General features: G+C 37.0%; 1 protein-coding gene across 3 annotated transcripts in view; it reads right to left on the bottom strand.

The window, feature by feature from the left end:
* The window catches only part of map7d1a (MAP7 domain containing 1a), a 42481-nt gene that overhangs the window by 15222 nt on the left and 5576 nt on the right, over positions 1–21683 (bottom strand). For 2 of the 3 annotated variants that reach the window (XM_046847388.1, XM_046847386.1), the window contains exons 2-4: positions 7497–7649; positions 2283–2351; positions 1906–1926 (exon numbers count right to left, since the gene is read on the bottom strand). In XM_046847388.1, coding sequence (XP_046703344.1) covers positions 1906–1926; positions 2283–2351; positions 7497–7649 — 243 coding nt within the window. The remainder of the gene's footprint in view (positions 1–1905; positions 1927–2282; positions 2352–7496; positions 7650–21683) is intronic. The other variant, XM_046847387.1, reaches the window with a different exon arrangement.

Raw genomic sequence — 21683 nt, forward strand, 5'->3', positions numbered from 1 at the left:
AAACCTTCATCAGTGCCCTTCTCTGTCTTGGCATCTAAGTGGTGGAATAAACTTCTCCTGGCTGTCAGCTGAGTCACTGTATGTCTTCAAATAAAGACTAAAGTCGTACCTCTTTACTTAAGGTCAAAGTAGCAATAACAAACCATTTGGTGTTTTTTTTGTTTAATTATTATTATATTATTCTTTGCCTATACATCTCTGACCTATAAAGAGATGTTATTTAAGTCAGTGGTCCCCAACCTTTTTTGCTCCACAGACCGGTTTAATGTCAGACAATATTATTACGGACCGGCCTTTAAGGTGTGGCGGATAAATACAACAAAAAAAAATAATAATACGACCGGCATAAATTTTTATTTTCTAAATAATATAAACGTGAATCCACTGTGTTGTCTTTTGTTCATTTTGCTAGCTTGGGGGTTTGAATTTAGCGGTAATGTATTGTGTTAGCAGCTCGGAGCAGCCCCTTTAAAAGGTAGTGGATGGAGGTAAGACCTGTGACCGAGGGAAGCATCATTACATGCATCAAGAGTGAGTCATAGACAGATGTGGCGAAGAGAATCCGGTAAATTGCGCCCTGGGGTTTGGGGACGACTGATTTAGGGCATGAGATCATTCAGATCTTCTGACCAGTTTTAGATGTATATGCTATGCTTCTGAACACTTGCACACAAATGTACATTAAGAACATAAATATAAAAGAAAATGTCACAAAAGTGTTGTTTATGTTCCACAGCTACATGTATAATTCTTCGCAGGACTTTACAACCTATTCAATCCCAATGAGACAAATATGGCCTTGCTGTGTCATTTCTTTTGGCCCACACAAACTTAAATAATACTGAAAGCAGAATAATATGCAACTCATAGGACCTAGAATACACAAAGTAACACTGTAAAACTGAAACACTAGCTCAAGTGTACATTTTGTACAAGTAAGACCTACATTAGAGTCAATAATTTATGTTAAATGTAAGGCCTCAGAAAAAAACCCTAAAACTTCTGAAATTTCCTTCTTCACATATTTACACTATTTTACAGTCCAGGGCTTTGTGCAACTACTCTTTCACTAGTAAACCTGTCTGCCTAATTGAGAAAGCAGTCACCTAGTGATTTAGTGACTCAGTGTCTTTTCTATAGTTGAAGAGAAAACCGACAATAAATGGTTTCAAGCATCCCTCAATTATTAAATTAGTAGTCTGTCACCTAACATACTGTGCAGAACTGTTCATCATTTAGACTGAAATACTGTGTTTTGAACATCATCATTATGCATTTCAATATCTTTACATCTGCACAGCTACTCGATAGAGATAATAATACCACTGCTGTCATGTGTATGGAATGAACATTAACAAGTTATATCATTTCGCTATATAAGGTCTGTAAAATTCCTATACTTATACGTGTGTGTGTGTGTGTGCGTGTGCGTGTGTATCTACATAGCTTTACTGAATCAAACAACCTGGTCAGAATATAGAATTTGTTTGTATCTATACGAGACATCATGCTGTACTGTATCTGTTATGGCTGCATAAGGATAAAAAATAAAAAAGTACATTCACCTTTTGAATTTGTTAAAATGGTATGAATAAACATTAACAAAAAAGAAATTACTGGGTGGAAAAAGGTCAGGTACTAATGAATATTAAAGTAAGTTGCTTAATCCAATGATGAATTATTAGTACCGATATGAAAACATATTTCGATACTACAATCAAAATGACCATCTTGGATGTCACAGAAGACAAAAAGAGGAAAAGAAGAAATGAGTGCCTAGAGATAGAGAAAGTTAGACAGGGGACAACTTGAAAGCCCCAAAAGAGGTAGAAAGAAAACGGGTTCTTGATTGAGGACCAAACACTAACCACCACCATCACTATGGACACTTAGGGAAAGCCTTACCTTGACAGTGGCCACGTTGTTCTGGAGAGAGAAGACAAGAGCACCTGTCAATCATGCAAAGCAGTGCAGTGCTGCTAGGTGTACAGCCACGAGCAAAATTACAAAACACACACACACACACACACTCACTCACTCACTCACTCACTCACTCACTCACTCACTCACAGGCTTGGGGAGGCTTCATATTAAAAGGAAATTTTAGGGTGTTAATACTGTTAAGGGTTCTTTCCTGAAGTAAAGGACATGCTGTACGAAACATGTAAACCTTTGATATGTAAAAAATAATTCATATGACTTTACAAAAGGTTGCATGACACTGAAAGCTACAGCACAACCAGCAGGAGGCACCATCTTCCTAAACAACCCAGTTTACTTACCTAGATATTTAGCCTTCTCTTCTCTCCTTTCCTTCGCCAGTTTTTGCCGGTCCTCCAGCTTCACTGCATCTAGAAATGGACAGAGGCAGAGAGAGAGAGAGAGAGAGAGAGAGAGAGAGAGAGAGAGAGAGAGAGAGAGAGAGAGACAGAAAGGAAGTGAGAGAGGGATGAGAAGAGGTATTGTGCAGACGAGGCCAGACTCACATCTGCAGTGCTATAATGCATTGAAAATCAGCACAGGAACTGGCAGCAATGATGGGCTCCGCTCTCAGCGCTGCATCATTCACACCACATGTACACAGAGCAGACGAATACGTACTGAAGAAAGAATAAAACATGATGCTGTCATAAAAACAATCAACCATGTGCGATCCGGAAGTTCATTTTTTTTTAAGAATATCTGAACTCGTAGGGTTGTCGTTCCTCTTATAGCTCAAAAATGGCCAAGGATTACAATTATTATTTAATGAAGTGCAGACATTCCATCACCAGCCTCTTTCTATGCCTTTGCAGCAAACATACACATACATACTGACATGTGGTTATTAAAAAAAAAGATCTGTCAATACATGAGTCTTTTGCTTTCAGGTATGCTTACAGTCATAATGGTGGCATGGAAATTCTGTGCTGCAATATTCAACATTACACTGGTTTAAGGAGGAGAGGGGAAAAAAACCCTAATCAAGTTAAAAAAAAATACAATTAAATACTTGAATCAGAAATTGTGCATTATTTGTGTATAACTGCATGAGACAGATAGTAGTTTCAGGCTCTGAACCAAAACAATACATTTGAACTCACTTGTTCTAATATGTTATTGTTACTATAGTTTATTTTATGTTTCCTAAATATTCTGGTATTTTCTTTGGTGAAACATTTGAGAGGATTCCTACATGTGGAGAGAAAAGTAGTACTCTGTGGCACTGGTATTGAAGGCTTTTCCGTGGCCGAGCCTGTACATCACGAGTAAAAAAATAAACCCTTTTTTTTTTTTCTTTAAGTGTATTGAAGTTCATTAATGTGTGTTTTATGGTCATGCTTGTTTTACAGCGATGACATGTTGACGGTTCTTCTCCGTTTTACCTGGAAAATGTGTGCGAGCCTGAAGTGTCCGATACGGCATCTTTTATATATGATCTGGCCTTGTCTGGATTCAAAATGGAAGTTGAAGAATTGTCTTTGGTTTATAGTTCAGGGTTTTTTTGATGTAGCGTGTTTTCTGTGCACTGTTCAAATTTTTCTGCCAAGTTTTTCAGATTCAGGAGTTTATTACTGGTTTGTGGTCTGATGATGGGATTTTACAACTCATTTTGAGAGCTGCCTTAACAGCAATGTCCGTCTGTTAATTGCCACATAGTCACAGATGCTCCATAAAATCTAAAATCTGTTTACCAAATACAAATTGTATAATTATTTAACTATTTATTTAGCATTGATGGAAGGAGTGTTGTGTGCATTGAAAGTCTTCGTTGTGCTTTCTGGTTTCTTTATAAACTCATTTTGTCACATACATAAAAAAAATCCAGCTGTGTAAAATTTAAAATGTCGTCTACATGGGAATAAAAACAAACATGTCCCACATCCCAAGTTCCAATGAAGCCGTTTATTAAACAAAATATGAAAACCCCGTAGTTTGCTTTAAGATTGTTTGAATTGAATTTAAAATCTCATGATACACCCTGTTGTTACAGGATCATGAATTGCCAAGCTAAATAAAAAAATCTGAATGCCTTAACACGCTGACATTTCAGGTCAGGGGAAATGAAGTTCATTTTTGGCTTGTGGCTTGTTCGTTTAATCACCCTGTTTTTGTTCGAGATGGAACAGCTAGATTAGGCATTCTGTAGCTGAACTGGCTGAGTCGAATACTGCAACTAGAGCTTGACCCAGATACTGTACACACCTCCCTCCTGCAAATCAAGGTGGTGAGGAATAGGCATCTAGGAGATGGTTTAGATACCGGTCAGTCTGATGACGTCACACCGAGAAACAGATTCTTTTCATTTTGGAAAAAAAAGATAAGAACAGCAGCTTTGAACTTCATAGCAATACATGACTTTACACTGTAATAGTGTAAAACAGGGTCCTTTTTATAAAAACGCAAAGGAAATTTGTATTCCTCTTTTACTGTAATAAATGATTAACACAAGACTGTAGAAGATATCCCAGACAGGCGTCTTGCTGCCTTGTGCTCCACTTTTGGCTATTATTAATAGCACAAAAAAGCTAGAGAGTCCCATGAGCTCAAAGAGTTGATGAGTAGACCATGTTCATCCTGATGAGTCACAGTCCAAGCCAGAAAAAGGAGCCGAATGACCCAAAAACAGCAAATGCTGAAAAGCACCGGAATCTGTATTACACCGGAGGTGTCAAAAACCTGTAAAATTGCTTTAGAAATTAAAACTATTTACTGTTTTTATATACTTATGAGTAGAATAAGTTCTACTCATAAATGACTTTTTTTTTTTTTTATCTTCCATGCCTACACCAGTATATCCAATTTGTCCAGAAGGTGTGTGCACCAAAGTAGAACATGATCTTAAATATCTCAATTCTAATCTCTCTCTTTTTTTTTTTTTTTAAGAAATACAGAATGTGAATAATAAAATAAATAAATAATTAAATAAATAAACATACACACACACACACACACACACACACACACGAGTATATAAAACTATAAAACTCAGAAACTGTAAAATTCAATTGGACAGCTTGTCTCTCTCAGCTACAGAACCATATAAATCCTTTTAGCAAAGCTTCTCAGGGATTTTATTTCTACAAACATCAGGAAAAAAACAAACAATATTTTTCCTGGATCCAGTTTCAGAACAAATATGAAATGTATTGTATGGCTTTGTAATTGTGTTGTCAGCCAATACAGTGTTCCCTCACTAGGTCAAGAAGTGTGTTTTTTGACACCAGTGCGAAGGCAGTTTTAATGAACTCCCGAACTGCCTGTTAATGCTGCTATAATCCTTTTTATTGGTGTTCGGGTTAGTTATACTACCTAAGAAAAAGACTCTCACTGTAAGGTAAATGTGCATGTGTTACATTACAGATGGGATTAGCACTTTCAGCAAGTGGTGCTGATTATGTGATTATAAATAATTATAGGGGGCTTTTTTGTGAGCCGACTGGCCAATACCATTAGTGCCAGACTGATAAATCTGTTGTGCAATGTAAAATAAATAAATAAATAAAACAAATAGTTATGAGACAAAATGGCAGCCAAGACAGGAAACACAGCACTTTAAAAGGAGAAGGAATATTTAATCCATTAACACTGGTATATCCAGGCTCCAAGTGCTAGCAAAGAGAACGTCTCCATAGCAACCAGCGCCGGCTCAGTCTGCAGGGCTGAACCTTGCATTAGAGGAGCATAGCGACATGTTCTCTCAGCTGCTGACCGGATACTCGATAAGGACACGATGCACACTGTGAGGTGCCACCAACAGGCTCTTCAAGGTCACTCTGCAATCATGTGGTGTTTTTTTTTTTTTTTTACCTTTTTCGTACATCATTTTCCCAGCAAGGTAGTAATTTTGCTCAAATTGGGACCAGAAAATTACCTGAGGAATTAGCCAGAGCTAATAAATTAACATCAATTAGAAGTGTGTATGTTGTGTAACTCACCATCACCTCACACCAGAACCCTTAACTAATGAGACCAAGAACAATTTTGACCATTAAATGAGGAATAAACACACATTGTCTTTTTAAGGTTTTGTTTTTGACATTTTTATGATCACTCCACAAAATTACATAAAAATAAATATATGAATGTCTATGAAATCTCTCGCTCACTCTAATTTGCTAAAATATCTTCCTGCGTACACATTTGCACCATATAATTTTCATTACATTTAACCACTCAGTCACATTTCCAGTAAATGTACATTCAAATCTTGACCATTCATTTAGACCTGCAATGCATTCGAAAAGTATTTGCTTTAAATCAAATTCTAACATTTGTGCTGATCCTGACACCTGGACAAAATCCACTTCTGCTAATTCAGTTATTTAGGCTTTAGACCTCAATGCTTTGTAGTTTTCATTCATGTACTTCAAGACAAAAAGACATGAAAGAAGAATTATTACATATTGAATTATATGAGCAGCTTATCCTCTAGACCAGGGGTCACCAACGTGTTGCCCGTGGGCACCAGGTAGCCCGCAAGGACCACATGAGTAGCCCACATGCCTTTTCTAAAAATAGCTGTTTCCGACTTTGTTAAATCATTGTTGATAATTATGAGAAATCATTAACATGATCAGTGTCTATACATAGATGAATATCATTAATTATTAATAACATTTAATAAAAGGTAAATTAAGCAAATTTGTTATTTCAGGTCAAACTGAAAACTGTGTGTATCAAACTGGTAGCTTTTCACATTAATCGGTACCCAAGAAGTAGCTCTCAGATTCAAAAAAGGGTTGGCGACCCCTGCTCTAGACCCACACTCACCAATAGCAGTTTCTGTACAAACCAAGCTACTGTATAAACATGACAGAACAGGGCTTAGTTAAATCCTTTCCGGTTGCTACGGGATAATGTAGATGCCCAGTCAAGTTTCCCTGTTTGCCGTTTCCTAAAGGCTGAACTAGCTGGTGCCAGGCTAGGTCGATTAGCATTAGCCTTCGCCATTCACCTCAGTTGAATGGATCAAGTGTCAACATTAATGGAGCATTATCTAAGTAACCTGGTTGCACTTTCAGCAGCTATAGCATAGAAAACTTTGTGCACAATGTCTTACTTTAAAACATTATTGCTAGGTGTTCAAAATAGCATTTTCTTCTCCATTTTTTTTAAATGGAAAGAATCTACAAAAAAAAACCCCACACAAAAAAAAGATGGTTTGTGAATAAAACCTTGTGAAAAGATCCAGACTAATCAAACTTCCTCAAATTTCTTACATTTTTATTTATTCAGCGATTTGTTCAGCTTTTGCTTTCATCCAGCTACAAACATGTTTACTGCAGATGTGTGGAAATGAGAGAACCCTGAGAAAACTTCATAAGCAGGTTGCTAGAACATGTGGACCTCCATACAGACAGGATTCCAAGCTCAGGATAAAACCAGGGATCCAGAAATTTGATGACAATGCTATATACTGAATCGCTATACTGCTAACAACAGGTCAACAATAATTAATGGAATATAAACTATATACACAACTTACACTTGCACCATGAGGAATGTACATTTACCTTTTTTACTTTGGGGACTGGGTGTTGCAGGTGATTTTGGAATGACGTCAGGTCTTGTGGCAACACTTCGGCGTTCCGCATGCTTCTTTGAGGAGGCCTTTACCTCCTCACATTTGTCTGTGTTGGAGGTTACATCTGGAGACTTGGGGGAATCTGACAAAAAAAGGAACAAGAGAATGTAAGAAGCTGAAAAAAAATAATAATAAAAAAAAAATAGCTCTTGCACTTTTTACAGAAAGACAAGTCAATGTTTTTCTTTTCAGCTTGGATAAGCTTTTGTAATTTTGTAATTTTTGTGAACCCAGACATGTGCTGAATTTGGCATTTCCATCATAATGATTTTATATCTGCATACAAAACTGCTATACAGTGGTGCTATAAAAAGTGTTTGCCCCCTTCCTGATTTCTTGTTCTCTTGCATGTTTATCACACTTTAATGTTTCAGATCATTAAACTAATTTAAATATTAGTAAAAGATAAGTGAACGCAACATACAGTTTTTAAATGAAGGTTTTTATTATTGAAGGAAAACAAAATCCAAAACTACATGGCCCGGTGTGAAAAAGTGTTTGCCCCCTGTTGAATTTCTCTAGCCACACCCAGGCCTCCTGATTACTGCCACACCTGTTCACAGTCAAGAAATCTCTTAAATAGGACCTGCCTGACAAAGTGAAGTAGACCAAAAGATCCTCAAAAGCTAGACATCATGTCGAGATCCAAAGAAATTCAGAAACAAATGAGAAAGAAAGTAATTGAGATCTATCAGTCTGGAAAAGGTTATAAAGCCATTTCTAAAACTTTGGGGCTCCAGTGAACCACAAACACTTTCACACCACTGTAAGTGAATTTCCTGTTTCTGACTTTCTCCCCAGACAGTTTACTGCAGAAAGCCAACAAGCAAGTGGTGGCACAGAAGCTCTCAGGAGTGCATCTTAAAACAATTTACAGTGGAACCTCGGGTTACGAATTTAATTTGTTCTGGTACTTTATTCGTAACCTGAAAAGTTCGTATCCCGATACAAATTTCCCCATAATAATGAACAGAAACTTCGGTAATTCGTTCTGGACAACCAAAAATATTACTTAAATAAAAATAAAGCCAATATTCACTAATATTATTTACTTTTAACATGTTATATTAAAATTATACCACATAAAAACATACAAAAGAGGAAAAGATCTTTACCGGGTACTTTCCCTTTGAGAAGACTCGCTGCAGGAGGCGGCGTTCGTAGAAGGGGAGGAGGAGAGTTATTGTTTGGAAGGAGAATCTTATTATATTATATTATTATATATTATTATATATTATATTATAGAATATTAAAGACAGTGTTATTAACACGACGCTGAGACAATTGTTGCATTAGAGGGAAAATGAGAGCTGTTTCTTTAAGGCTACTATCAGTTGGTATTGAAGTCCAGAGTGAAATTCATTATGGGTATTGTACTTCGGAAAAGACTGTAACCCTGCTAATCTATCTTCATAAAAACAAGTAAAGTGGTTATGCATCGGCTAATGTTGTCCATCTCATCATTCCACGAGCATCAACTAACGAGTTGTTACGCTGCTGCCGGGAAAAGTTCAAGCGGATAAGTAACACGATGCTCTCGCTAGGGACACAGGACGCTAACTGATGTGACGAGCTGCGTGGATAGAGCAAAAACAACCAACTTGCCTGCGATTTTTTGGTGAGCGACGTTCGTATCCCGATATATTGTTCGTAACAGGGGCAAAGATTTTGATGAACTGCGATTCGTAACCTGAATTATACGTATGCCGGGGCGTTCGTAACCCGAGGTTCCACTGTATAATTTTTCACCAATCAATTGTTCTTAAGTAATATATTGGCATTTTGGGCTTGGCCTATTTATTTCTATTTTTTGCCCGGGAGTGAAAAAAAAGGGGGGGTTTAAACAGACACATAAATAAATAAAGCTGTAATGTTGACTTACTAGAAGAACGAGAATGGTTAGAATATGCATTTGCTTTACCATCATTACACCTGCATATGTTTTTTTTTTTACCCGCTGCACCAAGATTGCACTCAGTACAGACAATAACATGCGTCTTTTCCACAATAACCTGATCAACATCAGAAAGCACATTATAAAAGAAGAATTTGCCAACTTGGCTTATGTCCCTCTTTTCTATAAGACGTTTTAACATTGATTCAGCAGAGTAAAAATGGAAAAGTCATGGCCGATGAGAACCTTATGCCCATAATAAAAGCATTTAAATCAATAATCATGGCACTAAACCGCATCTCAAGCTTTTGCGTGCCTTTTAGATCCCCACAACTATCATGAAGCCAGGCAACATTAAACTATTTGGCATGCTAAAGAAGAACAGTAGTGAACTTGTGCCTCTTCTGTAGAGTTGCAGCATTAATTCAGCAGAGTGGAAGAGGAAGCATCATGATCAGTGATGACCACCTCCACACAATTAAGGCATTTATGGTCATTAGATCTTACAGGGGGCAGGTGGTCTATCCATCAAGGCAATAATCTGTCCACACGAATCCTGTGAAGTAAGTCTATTGTATAATGTCTGTGTGTTAATGGGACAAATGTCACCTAATAGTCACCAAAACCACTGAGATCATTTATAGGAGTTTACCCTCACTCTCGAACACAATCATTAAAACATGAACTGAGGAGATATCTCCTTAAAGCTCATGTTCATCCCTTTGTTAATATTCCTCCACTTTTTTCCCCCCTAAGAGATGTGAAGGGAATAAGCCAAGGCACACTGAAGCTTTATTAGCCCAACACTTTACTAACATGCTTAAAAAAGAAAAAGAAAAAAAGAAACTAATGTTTATGTAGGTGAAAAATGTCATTATAGTACCATTACACTATTTGAATACATAAGATGAAGAAATGTAGAAACTCAGATATAAAGCACTGCATCTTCCTTCTACTCAACTCAATACTTCAACAATAAAGCTCATTTAAGAGCCACTGTACAGAAATAAAAGCAATGCTACAATCTTGTGTAAGATGAAGCCAGGCAATCGCATTGCTTTATGATGTTTTTTATAAAGTTACCCAATAAAACTTTCTACATTTTAACTCTACAACCTCCTCTTTGTCCTACTGAACATGTTGTGGTCTGTCCAGAGAGAATATCCTCTTTGCACAATGATACTGTTTTCTTTGTAGAATTTGAGGTGTGGCAGGAGACGCTGTGGAGCACGAGCAAGCAGAGATTCTGGCCTAAATAACATGTTCAAAATTTTTTTGGTTTTTTGTTTTAATGTTTTACAGTGAATCTGAAACACAAGGAAATTACAGATCATCCATATTACTCCACTTCAGATTACCACTCGACTGATAAGGAAGACATGCACTCCAAGTTCTCTCACTGAGACACTGAAACTTGTGCAAGTGCGAGGCTGTCTAAAGGCTGCTTCTGCCACCTAGATTTCAATATTAGTGTCATTTAATCTTAAATCTACAGAATACACAGTCCAATGAACCTTGGGCACAAGTATGATAAAACTGTAGAAGAAGCACAATGTCAGTTCTATTCAGAGTATTCTCTAATCATTTCACAGCCAAATAAATGCTCTTTTGGTCAGAAAACAGCCAGTTATGCCTGATGACAAACACGTATCCATCCATAGTATTTCACCATTAGAGGAAGTGTGTAGGTTGTAGGAGCTGAGTCAGAAAAAAGCAATGTTAGCAGGCAATCAATGGTGGAAAGGGTGCATAATAGGGAGGACCTCTGAAATATGGGTGTGTAAAAGTACAGACAGAGAGAGAGAGAGAGAGAGAGAGAGAGAGAGAGAGAGAGCGAGAGGGGGGATAATTTAGACTAACTGAAACCACTATCTTGCTGTGCTTCATGGCAAGGTCATAATTCTTGCTTTGTTCAGAAAGAAGTGAACTCGTCCACAGGCAGTTCACACGCTCGAGATCTTCCCTTTTTAAAACGTGTAAAGAGTTTAAATATTGTAACTTAATCACAACATAAGCTATTTAAAAAGCACACTCTACAAATCCCATTTTGTGATGGATAATGAAATTCCACTTTTGAAGAATGTTTTACAGAATTAATGAACAGATGGAAATGGATCTGGAAAATAAAATGCAGAAATCTGATCATACAGGAAAAAAATTAAATGATGCAGCGTTTTTTATTTTTATTTTTAGGTCACCATTTCATTTCGAGCTTCTAAACAGCCACGATCTGTCAGTTACTGACCTGATAAGTGTTAGCAAAATTCGAAGTGGTCTTGCCAGTAAAGAAATAAATAACCCTGTCAAATTGAGATTTTAAAACAGCCCTGCCGAACAGGCCTTGCTTCTAAACGCCGGCGAGTCCCGACATGGTCTTTTAAAAATGGAAATTAGACAAACAGGGGGTCGGAAAACCGTGGCGAGTGCTGTCATGAAACCAAAGATAAGCGAGAGAAAGAGAGAGGGAGAAAGAGAGACAGAGAGAGGGTAGAGGAACTGGAAAAGAATAGCGCTGCATCTCATTTGAGCAGGACTGAGAGGCTAATGAATTACCTCATCCTTTTCCCCACACCCCTCTCTCTCTCACACCGGATGGGTGATGTAAGGAGGAAGGGTGCCCCTCATACAAGTGTGGGGAAAGGAGGAGGAGAAAGTGGGTGAGGGGTGGGGGAGAGGGAGAGAGATAGCATTTTCAAAAGGTCATTTAAAAAGTACTGCAAAATAAAATAAGCAAAACTATCATATATTTTTTCAGGAAGAAGAGTGTGCTCCCAGGGCCTCTGTGCACATGTGCGCATTTCACTGTACACAATAAAGGGTGTGTGTTTCGGGCGCAGTATTGCGCTCTGAGTAATTGTCTGGGCACGGTGTGTTCGGGTTCATAGCTGAAAAACATCAGAGCGGAGACCAGACCACCTGCTGTGTAAAGTGGGGGAGAATCCTCTTGCCAAAATGACCGCACTCCACATCTCAATTCAACACGTTACACTTCCCAAGTTTAGTAAGTTGTCAACGAATACGCTGAATGTCCTTGTACATCTGTTCTGATTTGGTGTGCTGGACCGTCTTCATTTTTTTTCCCCTGCTTTGGTTTACTTTCTTGCCTTGAAAGTGTGAGAAAGTGCCTCGAATTCACACGGCTCGGATCGACATTGCAGTGAGAGAAGCAGTTCACTGTAAAACTAACTCTTAAAAGTAACTTTTAGAAGGTGCTTGGGTTATTATGCCAGCACTTGACCGGCAAAACTACGCGAGAGATTTGAAAGCTAATCCTAATCATTATAAACATGCTGATTCAAGAAGAAAAAAAAAAGAACTCAGGAATAGCCATGTAATCTTTAGTTTTTTTCATCATAGCCTGGCCTGCTGCTCTATACATCATTCAGTGACTGCATTCAGTACTGGATACACTTGATTTCCCCGAGTTTTGTCAAGTGTAAGTGAGTAAATTAGGTCATTTTATTCAAGATCAAGAGCCTACACTTCTTGTTCAGCAAGTCAGTTGTTCCGGGAGCGTGTTAGATTGTCTCAAGGACTTATGAAGAACTGAACAGTCAATTCTCAAAGCCAAGAGAGACTGCTTTGATAATTCCAACCTTTTTTTTTTTTTTTTTACAGTTAGACATGTACCTAGTCCTGGATCGTCTCATTCACAATAAGTAAATCAAAACCTACAAGAGTAGAAGAAGTGGACAAAACCCTACATTAACCCGGAAAGATCTGCACCGGCGTTTATCAATTTCCAAAAATTGCTCTACTTCATTAATACATAAAAAAAATAATTAAAAAAATGAATAAATAAATAAATAAAAGTGTACATCCCTTTAGTCTTAAACATAAGAGTCACTGAATAATTTCTGTTCAGGCATTTATGGTTTTATGTTTGTGGTTTATATTAAGGCATCTTTACGTCTTTGAATTGGTGCAATTGAACCTTTTGGTCTCTATGGGGAAAAAAAAAAGGAGCAATCAGACATTAATCTTTAACAACTGCAATGCGAAACAGTTCAGCTTGTTTGTTTTAAACTGTTTAAATCCACGTGATGAGGAATAATACGGCAGCGTTTTTGTATTTCAAAAAAATCTCTTTTTCGCTTAACAAAAACAGAGTCTCGACACGGAGGTGGAACTGTAGAGAAAAAGATGCGTTTTCAGATTGCTCTGGATTAATGTGAATGTCACCTAGTAGAAGCAGATTTCATATCGGGATACAAATAGAATTAACAACCAGAGAAAGAAATTATTTCCTACAAACTTTAATAAAAAACAAAAGTCAAAAGTATATATATATTTAGCTATGAGGCACAGTTGTGCACTGCTGCACTACACACATCAATGCAGCAGTCAGTACAACAGTTATCAGAAATAAATATATATGATAGTTATACAGAATCACTGATGAAAGCAGGCAAAAAAATCCAGCTTGAGTACTCACAAAACAGTTAATCATCTAGAGGGGAAAAAATGCAAAAATGACTAAACAATAATCCCAAATTAGCTAAAACAAGTAAATAACTAAATAAATTATCAAAATGATATTACATGATGATAGCTGTCAATTACATTTTTGGAAAACCAAAACCAATTGGGTTTGGTAGTAAACTAATGATTTGTCCAGAGAAAGTAGCTGTGTTTTATCCAGAGTAACTTGCGCTCCAGGCAGAAACAAACAGTAAGCTTTTCTCTGTGACCTCACCGGGACAAGTGCTACTTTTGACGCTCTGTACTCAGTGCTAGATGCCATTCATAACTCTGTCAGACTGGTTTTTCCACAGCTCAGTCACTCCATTAGGATGTGCAAAAAAGGACTTCGAAACTTAGGAAGATCCAATTAAAGGGGCATTATTTGTTTAGATTTGTTATTGGTCATTTTTATGTTTTTGTTTTGTTTTTAAGTCTCAATCAGCATTGCAATGTTTCATGAACATGTTCATAAAGCTCCATCCCTGGGATCTACTTAAGGCTGTAAAGTCCCTAGAAAATAATTGAAAGGAGAAAAACCCAAACGACTGCTTAGTCCATTGGCTTAGAGTTTTGAATATGTGCTATATTATACCTATAACGGACAATAACAAAAACAAATGCTCGTGTGTTCTGTAAATTATCAGCAAAAAGGGACCATTAGGGAAGAAATAAAACATTCATTATAGGAAAACCTTAAATATAATTGCAAAGAGTGCAAAGATCTTAAATACACTGGTTTGGATTTGCAGCTACACCCTGTCATTGTAATGGAGCCCCAGAATGCAGGGCCTAATTATGGGCTGCATAGGAACACACCCAACTTAACCACAGAGTTATTTGACATCATCCAGCTTATTCGGGTCAGTTAGAAACCAATGGGATCTAATTCCACCATCCTGACCCTCACCCTGAGAGCATGAGATCAGAAATCTGACCTGGTATCGAGTTTATGAATTGTTCTTCTAAAATGTCTGCCAGATTATGTTCATGAGTTCATAACATGGCCTTTGTATTAAAACAACAAAAAATTGTAATCCATTATTGCAATCAAAATACTTTTGCACATCCTTCTGGCTACAAACTTTAGGATCTTCTAATTCTCACTGGCATTTTGCAATTCTGTGTTAATGTTTTCCAGTGGGAAAATAAATTCTGAAACAGAACAAACCTATTAAAACAAGATATAATCACCTGACAGAAAAAGACAAGATAATATAAAAAAAATAAATAATGAAAACAAATTCTGTTTGAACGACTTGTGCTGAGTAAAGAAGGTGATCCTGCATGCTTCGCCCACAGAGCAAGTCTGTAATTGTTCATCTGCCATGTCAGTCCAATTGCCTCTTTCTTTGACAGTAGATGACTTTTGGCCACATTTACCATCAAATTACTGAAATACTGGATATAAGTTATAATGGCTTATGAAACTATGCAAGTACACAGACACGTGTGTTACTAGACAGTGACCTTTAGCTGCACTGGAATAGTTCTAATATTAGACGTCTGCTGACTATCTGAAGTCATGGTACTCTTAAAATATACAGTTTGTAAAATCCCCTCTAACCCTAAAATACAGTAGAGCCAAGTGCGAAATTGAAGTGAAGCTGATGCTAAAAAATGAAATTAGACCTTCTCTTATTAGGAAATTAAACATCAGAGAATGCAGATCACAGCAAGCAGTCACTTCACCATTATATATAATACAAAAATTCAGTACGTAGCTAAATAATACTTACAGCACCACAGGTTATTACACTATACTAGCTACCACTTTTTCATCTAGTTTCACAGTCTGGCTTTTAGTGCAGCTGCTGCAAATTTCTTTTCTTCACCTTTTGATTTCTGTTCCCAAAATCATATTGAAGAATGAAGACAAGTGTACAAATATATTTTATTTAAAATGACCCTGTAAAAGCTGTTCAATGTTTTCAGCGCAGTTTTGGCCATTTTTGGGGATTACTATTGCTGTATCCCATGTGTCATCGATTTCATCATCGAATGTATTCACACTAGCCTACATTACAGTGTTAGGCATATTTCACAAGGAAATTAGCTTCATGAGAGAAAGAACAGAAAAACACCACACACACACACACTACAATATGTATTCATATCTGTTCTCATGAAACAATTAACAACAATTAATCAGGTGCATTACATGGTAACCGACTGTTTTTCATTTCTGTCTGATGGTCTATAAAATTGTTCTATCGAGGCTACAAACGTAATTAAGAATGCTTTCTTACATTCTTTTTCAAATTCATTTTCTGAAGTGCAGTTTATCCCAAACGTTCTTAAGGAATCCCAAAACACATTACTGTAACACAGAACCATTAAGTATTAGAATAGTGGAAATGTCAGCCATGTACAAATTGTATTATGTTCAAATAGTCCATCCTGGTTTCAGTGATGGACAAAGTAAATGTAATTCGTTACTGTACTCAAGTTGCCTTTTCACATATCTGCACTTTATGGAAGTATTTCCATTTGGAGAGACTTTTAATTTCACTACATTTCAAAGTCAAAGATCGTACTTTTTACTCAAATACATTTTGCGAAATCAGTTTTGGCCATTTTTGGGGATTACTATTGCTGTATCCCATGTGTCATCGATTTCATCATCGAATGTATTCACACTAGCCTACATTACAGTTAGGAATATTTCACAAGGAAATCAGCTTCATGAGAGAAAGAACAGAAAAACACCACACACAGACACACACAGACACACACACACACAACAATATGTATTCATATCTGTTCTCAGGAAACAATTAACAACAATTAATCAGGTGCATTACATGGTAACCGACTGTTTTTCATTTCTGTCTGATGGTCTATAAAATTGTTCTATCGAGTCTACAAACGTAATTGAGAATGCTTTCTTACATTCTTTTTCAAATTCATTTTCTGAAGTGCAGTTTATCCCAAACATTCTTAAGGAATCCCAAAACACATTACTGTAACACAGAACCATTAAGTATTAGAATAGTGGAAATGTCAGCCATGTACAAATTGTATTATGTTCAAATAGTCCATCCTGGTTTCAGTGAAAGCAGCTCTGATGGGCATATAAACACCCCAAGCCACTCTTCAATTATACTGTAGATGCAAAACGATCATTAGAGTAGAATAACTGCATTACTGGATACTGGGTGTGTTCTGTTTTGAAAGCCATGCCTGTATTAGTTAGAGAGAAGCAGAGGCATGAGAGTCTGAGAGCTCGGTGTCTGACGGCATGTGATTTAGATGCCACTTGGGTGCTAAAGACTAGCACCATGCTGCTGGTGTGATCCTGAATAAACACACACTCAGCCCCTGCAGCAATACCAGTGCTAATGCGGTTTTCTTCTTGTTCATTTATCCACCTACTGACACCATCTCCATGGGTCTACGGTTCTAATCCAATGTCATGGTTTATGATAAACCCATAAGCATCTAAATGTTTCCAAATCAATAAGCAGCAAAGAACTGTTATCACTTATTCAAACTGGAAATTAGGATAGAAGTGATTTTTCTTTTTTGGTTACACAAAGAGTAAGAATTTGTATTTCCATACAGAGGATTTTCCTTATCCTTTTCTTCATTTTCACATGAAAAAGAAAAACAGATTAACACCACACAACTATTTGCACACAATTTTCTGCCCAGTCTTGCAGGTTATTGCTTGCAAAACTGCATAACAACAGCAATGCTGCTTCTTTCATAAGCTATAAAAATTACATGTCGGCTTCTCACATGGGTAGAGATTACAGGATAATCAAGGCTTAGGAGTCCATCCAAAAAGCTCCAAGGCTGATTGCCTTGCTCAGTTATCTAAATCTTCATAAGAGATTAGCCCTTTTTAACAGATCTGTAAATACCGGCTGAGATCTGCTACCGAGTGGCTTATTGTCCCTGGTGTTTTAAGCGCATGTATTGAATTGCACTATAAAATCCAGTAGTAAATGTTTTATTTTAAACAAGAGCAAATCAACAAAGGGAGGTGTTCAGAATTGTATGCCAGATGCAGTCCTTCAAGTCCAAAGGACGTACGTTTCTTTACATAGGTTAGAAATAAACCACAATGGGACGTGTTAATGCAGGAAAATGATCCGTGTTGGTTGGTGTGATGTGGCCCAACATGAAGTAAAATGAATACTCCCACATCAATAAAAGCATGTCCCAAAGTGTTTTCTTCCTCTTAAAAATAAACAAATTGCAAACAAGTCGGTCAGACTTTTTAAACACATTGTGCGGTTTATCCATTTGCAGTGATGGACAAAGTAAATGTAATTTGTTACTGTACTCAAGTTGCCTTTTCACATATCTGCACTTTATGGAAGTATTTCCATTTGGAGAGACTTTTAATTTCACTACATTTCAAAGTCAAATATCGTACTTTTTACTCAAATACATTTTGCGAAATCAGTGATTCCTTTTTGTTTATAAGTGGATAAAAACTTAAATGGTCAAACACACAGCAATCCACCAATCGGGGTAGAGCACGTGATCTGCTGTAAACATGTTTTAATCGCCACTTGTTGGTATCTACTTATCACCAACATACAGCATCAGCATAACAGCACACAGAACATTTAGAGAGGAATAAATGATGGAAGGAACACATGACTCGAACTAGTCACAACACTCGTAGACTTATTTGCAAGATTTTTTTGAAGTACACACATCAACCCCCGAAAATTCGCGGATTGTCGTTTGGTACCTAACTAGCAGCGAGTTGCGGATTATCTTAAAATACGTGGGAATCTGCAGCAGTACCAAATGTTCAGGAATGTTAGGAATAACATTTTAAACTGTTTTCACTAAAATTTCATACAATTTTTTAAACAAATTATTGTATTAAAAGTAACAATGTCTAAATGAATTCACTAAGGTACCATAGAGGCTGCGGAACTCGTGGGGGGGGTCTTACAATGTAACCCCTACGAGTTCCAGGGGACCACTGTAGTTAAAAAAAAAAAAAAAAAAAAAAAAAAAAAAAAAAAAAAAAAAGGTTTTGGGTTCATGATCATTTTAATTCAGCATTTGACTCCTTAATATCATTCTATTAATAGATTGGTGTGCCAAGGGTGCGCATTTGAGCCTTTTTACATAAACCGAGTTGATTAATTAACAATCTTGTGACAAAAAATGCCATTATAGCTATAATAAATCATAGCACTTTAGATACTTGTGTATTAAAAGGCAAATACTTTTGTACTTTTACTTAAGTGAAAGTATAATGGAAGCAGTTTTACTTTTACTGAAGTAATATTTTACCCAGTGTAGCTCTACTACATGGTTTGTGTAATTCGTCCAACACTGTTTATTTATGGGTACATTTAAAAGTTGTGGACCATCTGTGGGGGAAAAAGGGCTAACTTATGTTATAGAGAAACCTCATACACAATACTGAACTGTCTCAGAAAACTAAACATCTATTACAAAGCACCAACACTGAGGACTCCAAAATGCTAAAGAAAGAAATGTTTGCCATATCGACAACATCCCTATTTTTTTCCATTTTAGATCCATAGCATATTGGAGCAAACATTATAAACCTGTAATTTGCTTTGCAGCTGTCATTACTGTCAGAGCTGCCGCTATATTTCACCAGTGCTGTAGCACACAAAGCTAATGGACAGTCAGTTTAAGCCAGCGAAGGATGATGAAGAAAACCATATCAATGCTGGACCAAAAAAATAAATAAAAAATAAAGAGTATAAAACTGCAATATGTATTTTATAATAAGGGCAAATTTACAAGGCCTGAGTGTTTCCAACACCTAAAAAATACTTGGTTAAAGAATCAGTGTGCTGTGGAGCTGAAAGATGTCATTCCTCAAGAGTGACAGAAGGAAGGTGGTAGGAGGCACACAGCATGACAAACTGTTTCCCAATCAGGCTGCATCCTTCCCTTAGGATCTCGCAAGCAGTATGGCAAATCAAACACACAGAGACAGAGAGACAGAGACAGAGACAGAGAGAGAGAGAGAGAGAGAGAGAGAGAATGTAAATATATATGGATAATTTCTAAAACAAGAAAAGTCAACATACAATTCAAAACGAAAGCTCATCTTTCACTGACGGTGGTCCATCTCCTGTAAATAAAAACTGTAAGGTTTATATAAACATAAATAGTGAAGACAATTAGCACAGAGAACTGTGTCTGGAACTGAATATGAAAACATTTTTGAATGGAAATAAAGTACAATGAGAAGCGACACTCAAAAAGACCTGTACTTATTTAACGATGAGCCTACTTAAGTTCATCAATGGTTTATGATTAAACTAAAGCGAGTAGCTAAAACTACTAACCTCAATTTCGATCTATCTAAACAGTCGTATTCCAGCAATGGAAGACCTAAACACTGCTTTCAAAAATTGCATTCAGAGCCTCAGGTTACCAAAAAAAAAATGCTTACAAAGAAAAGCTTAAAAAGAGCAGTGTAGCTTTACACATATGCATTGACGTTTCAGGAGAACCCTTTGTTAAGTTCATGTCTAAAATATGAGATTTGCCTGAAGCATGTCCTTTAAAATCATGATGCTGTACTATTCTCACAGGCACATCTAGCTTCAGAGGAACACTTTAACCTACAAACGTAGTAGTTACTATGTTGAAGAAAAGTTTCTGTAGTATACCACTTTTATATAAACTATATACATGTCTATGTACCGAGAATGTCAAAATTTAAAAATGCATACATATATCAAAAACATTTATAATTCACAGTGTATTTGTAGCATGAATTATACGAAGTGGGATCAAAAAGTCTCGAGACTAGTTTTGTAACACACCAACAGATGGCCTCACAAGGCTGAACGCACAGTCACAGCGAGCACCCGCCCACATAGGTCATTGTGCCAAAAGACGGTCTTCTGTACATTGGGAGCTGTGCAAGTTTCATCAAGGAAAGCAAGAGTTAGAACAAAGGGCAAATGTGAAATTGTGCAAACCTGGGCAAATCTGCCACAGAGATGTCAGACGTGATTCAATGCCGCAATGAGACGTTCGAGGTGTTACGCGTGGCATGCGCACTTCAAGAGCAGAAGAACATAACTGAAGATCAGAAAGAGCTTCAACAAGCTCAACTCCAGAAATGTCGAAACCATTCAGCAACTTGTGCAATCTGATCACCAGAGAACAAACAACATTGCTTCCATTGTCAGAAGCAACTTCTTACCAACCTTTTGGTAAAAAAATAAAATAAAATAAAGTGTCTTAAAAGTAATTCCATAAAATTAAATAAATTAAAACATTAAATAGTTTACATTTGTAGACCCCATTGGGTTTATATAAATGCGTGTAAGCATGTGTATACAAGTTAATTTCTTCCATCCTTCATTCACTCCCTCAATATGTGGAATTGTCGGGAAATTTTCTCCTTTTTTAGAGAAATACGATATTTTCCGGACTATAAGCCGCTACTTTTTTCCCCACGCTTTGAACCCTGCGGCTTAAACAACGAAGCGGCTAATATGTTGATTTTTCCTGGGTTTTTCCCGGTTTCACAAACTTCAAGATAAAAACCTGAGCCCCGTAACATTAGACCAATTAAATTGCCGAACGGGTTCAGGTGAACCAATGAAACTCTTTATATTAAATCAGATGTGCTCCCACTGAATCGGGCCGCACCACATCATAAATATGGATGAGGTTCCTCTGACGTTTGACCTGCCGCTCACTCGGACGTCAACAGGAAATGCGAATCATTTGTCACGCTGAAAACAACCGGGCATGAATAAACACTTCACCTGTGTTCTGAGCTGCACG

The sequence above is a fragment of the Silurus meridionalis genome, chromosome 4, assembly GCF_014805685.1.
Source record: "Silurus meridionalis isolate SWU-2019-XX chromosome 4, ASM1480568v1, whole genome shotgun sequence".
In the NCBI taxonomy this organism is placed as follows: domain Eukaryota; kingdom Metazoa; phylum Chordata; class Actinopteri; order Siluriformes; family Siluridae; genus Silurus; species Silurus meridionalis.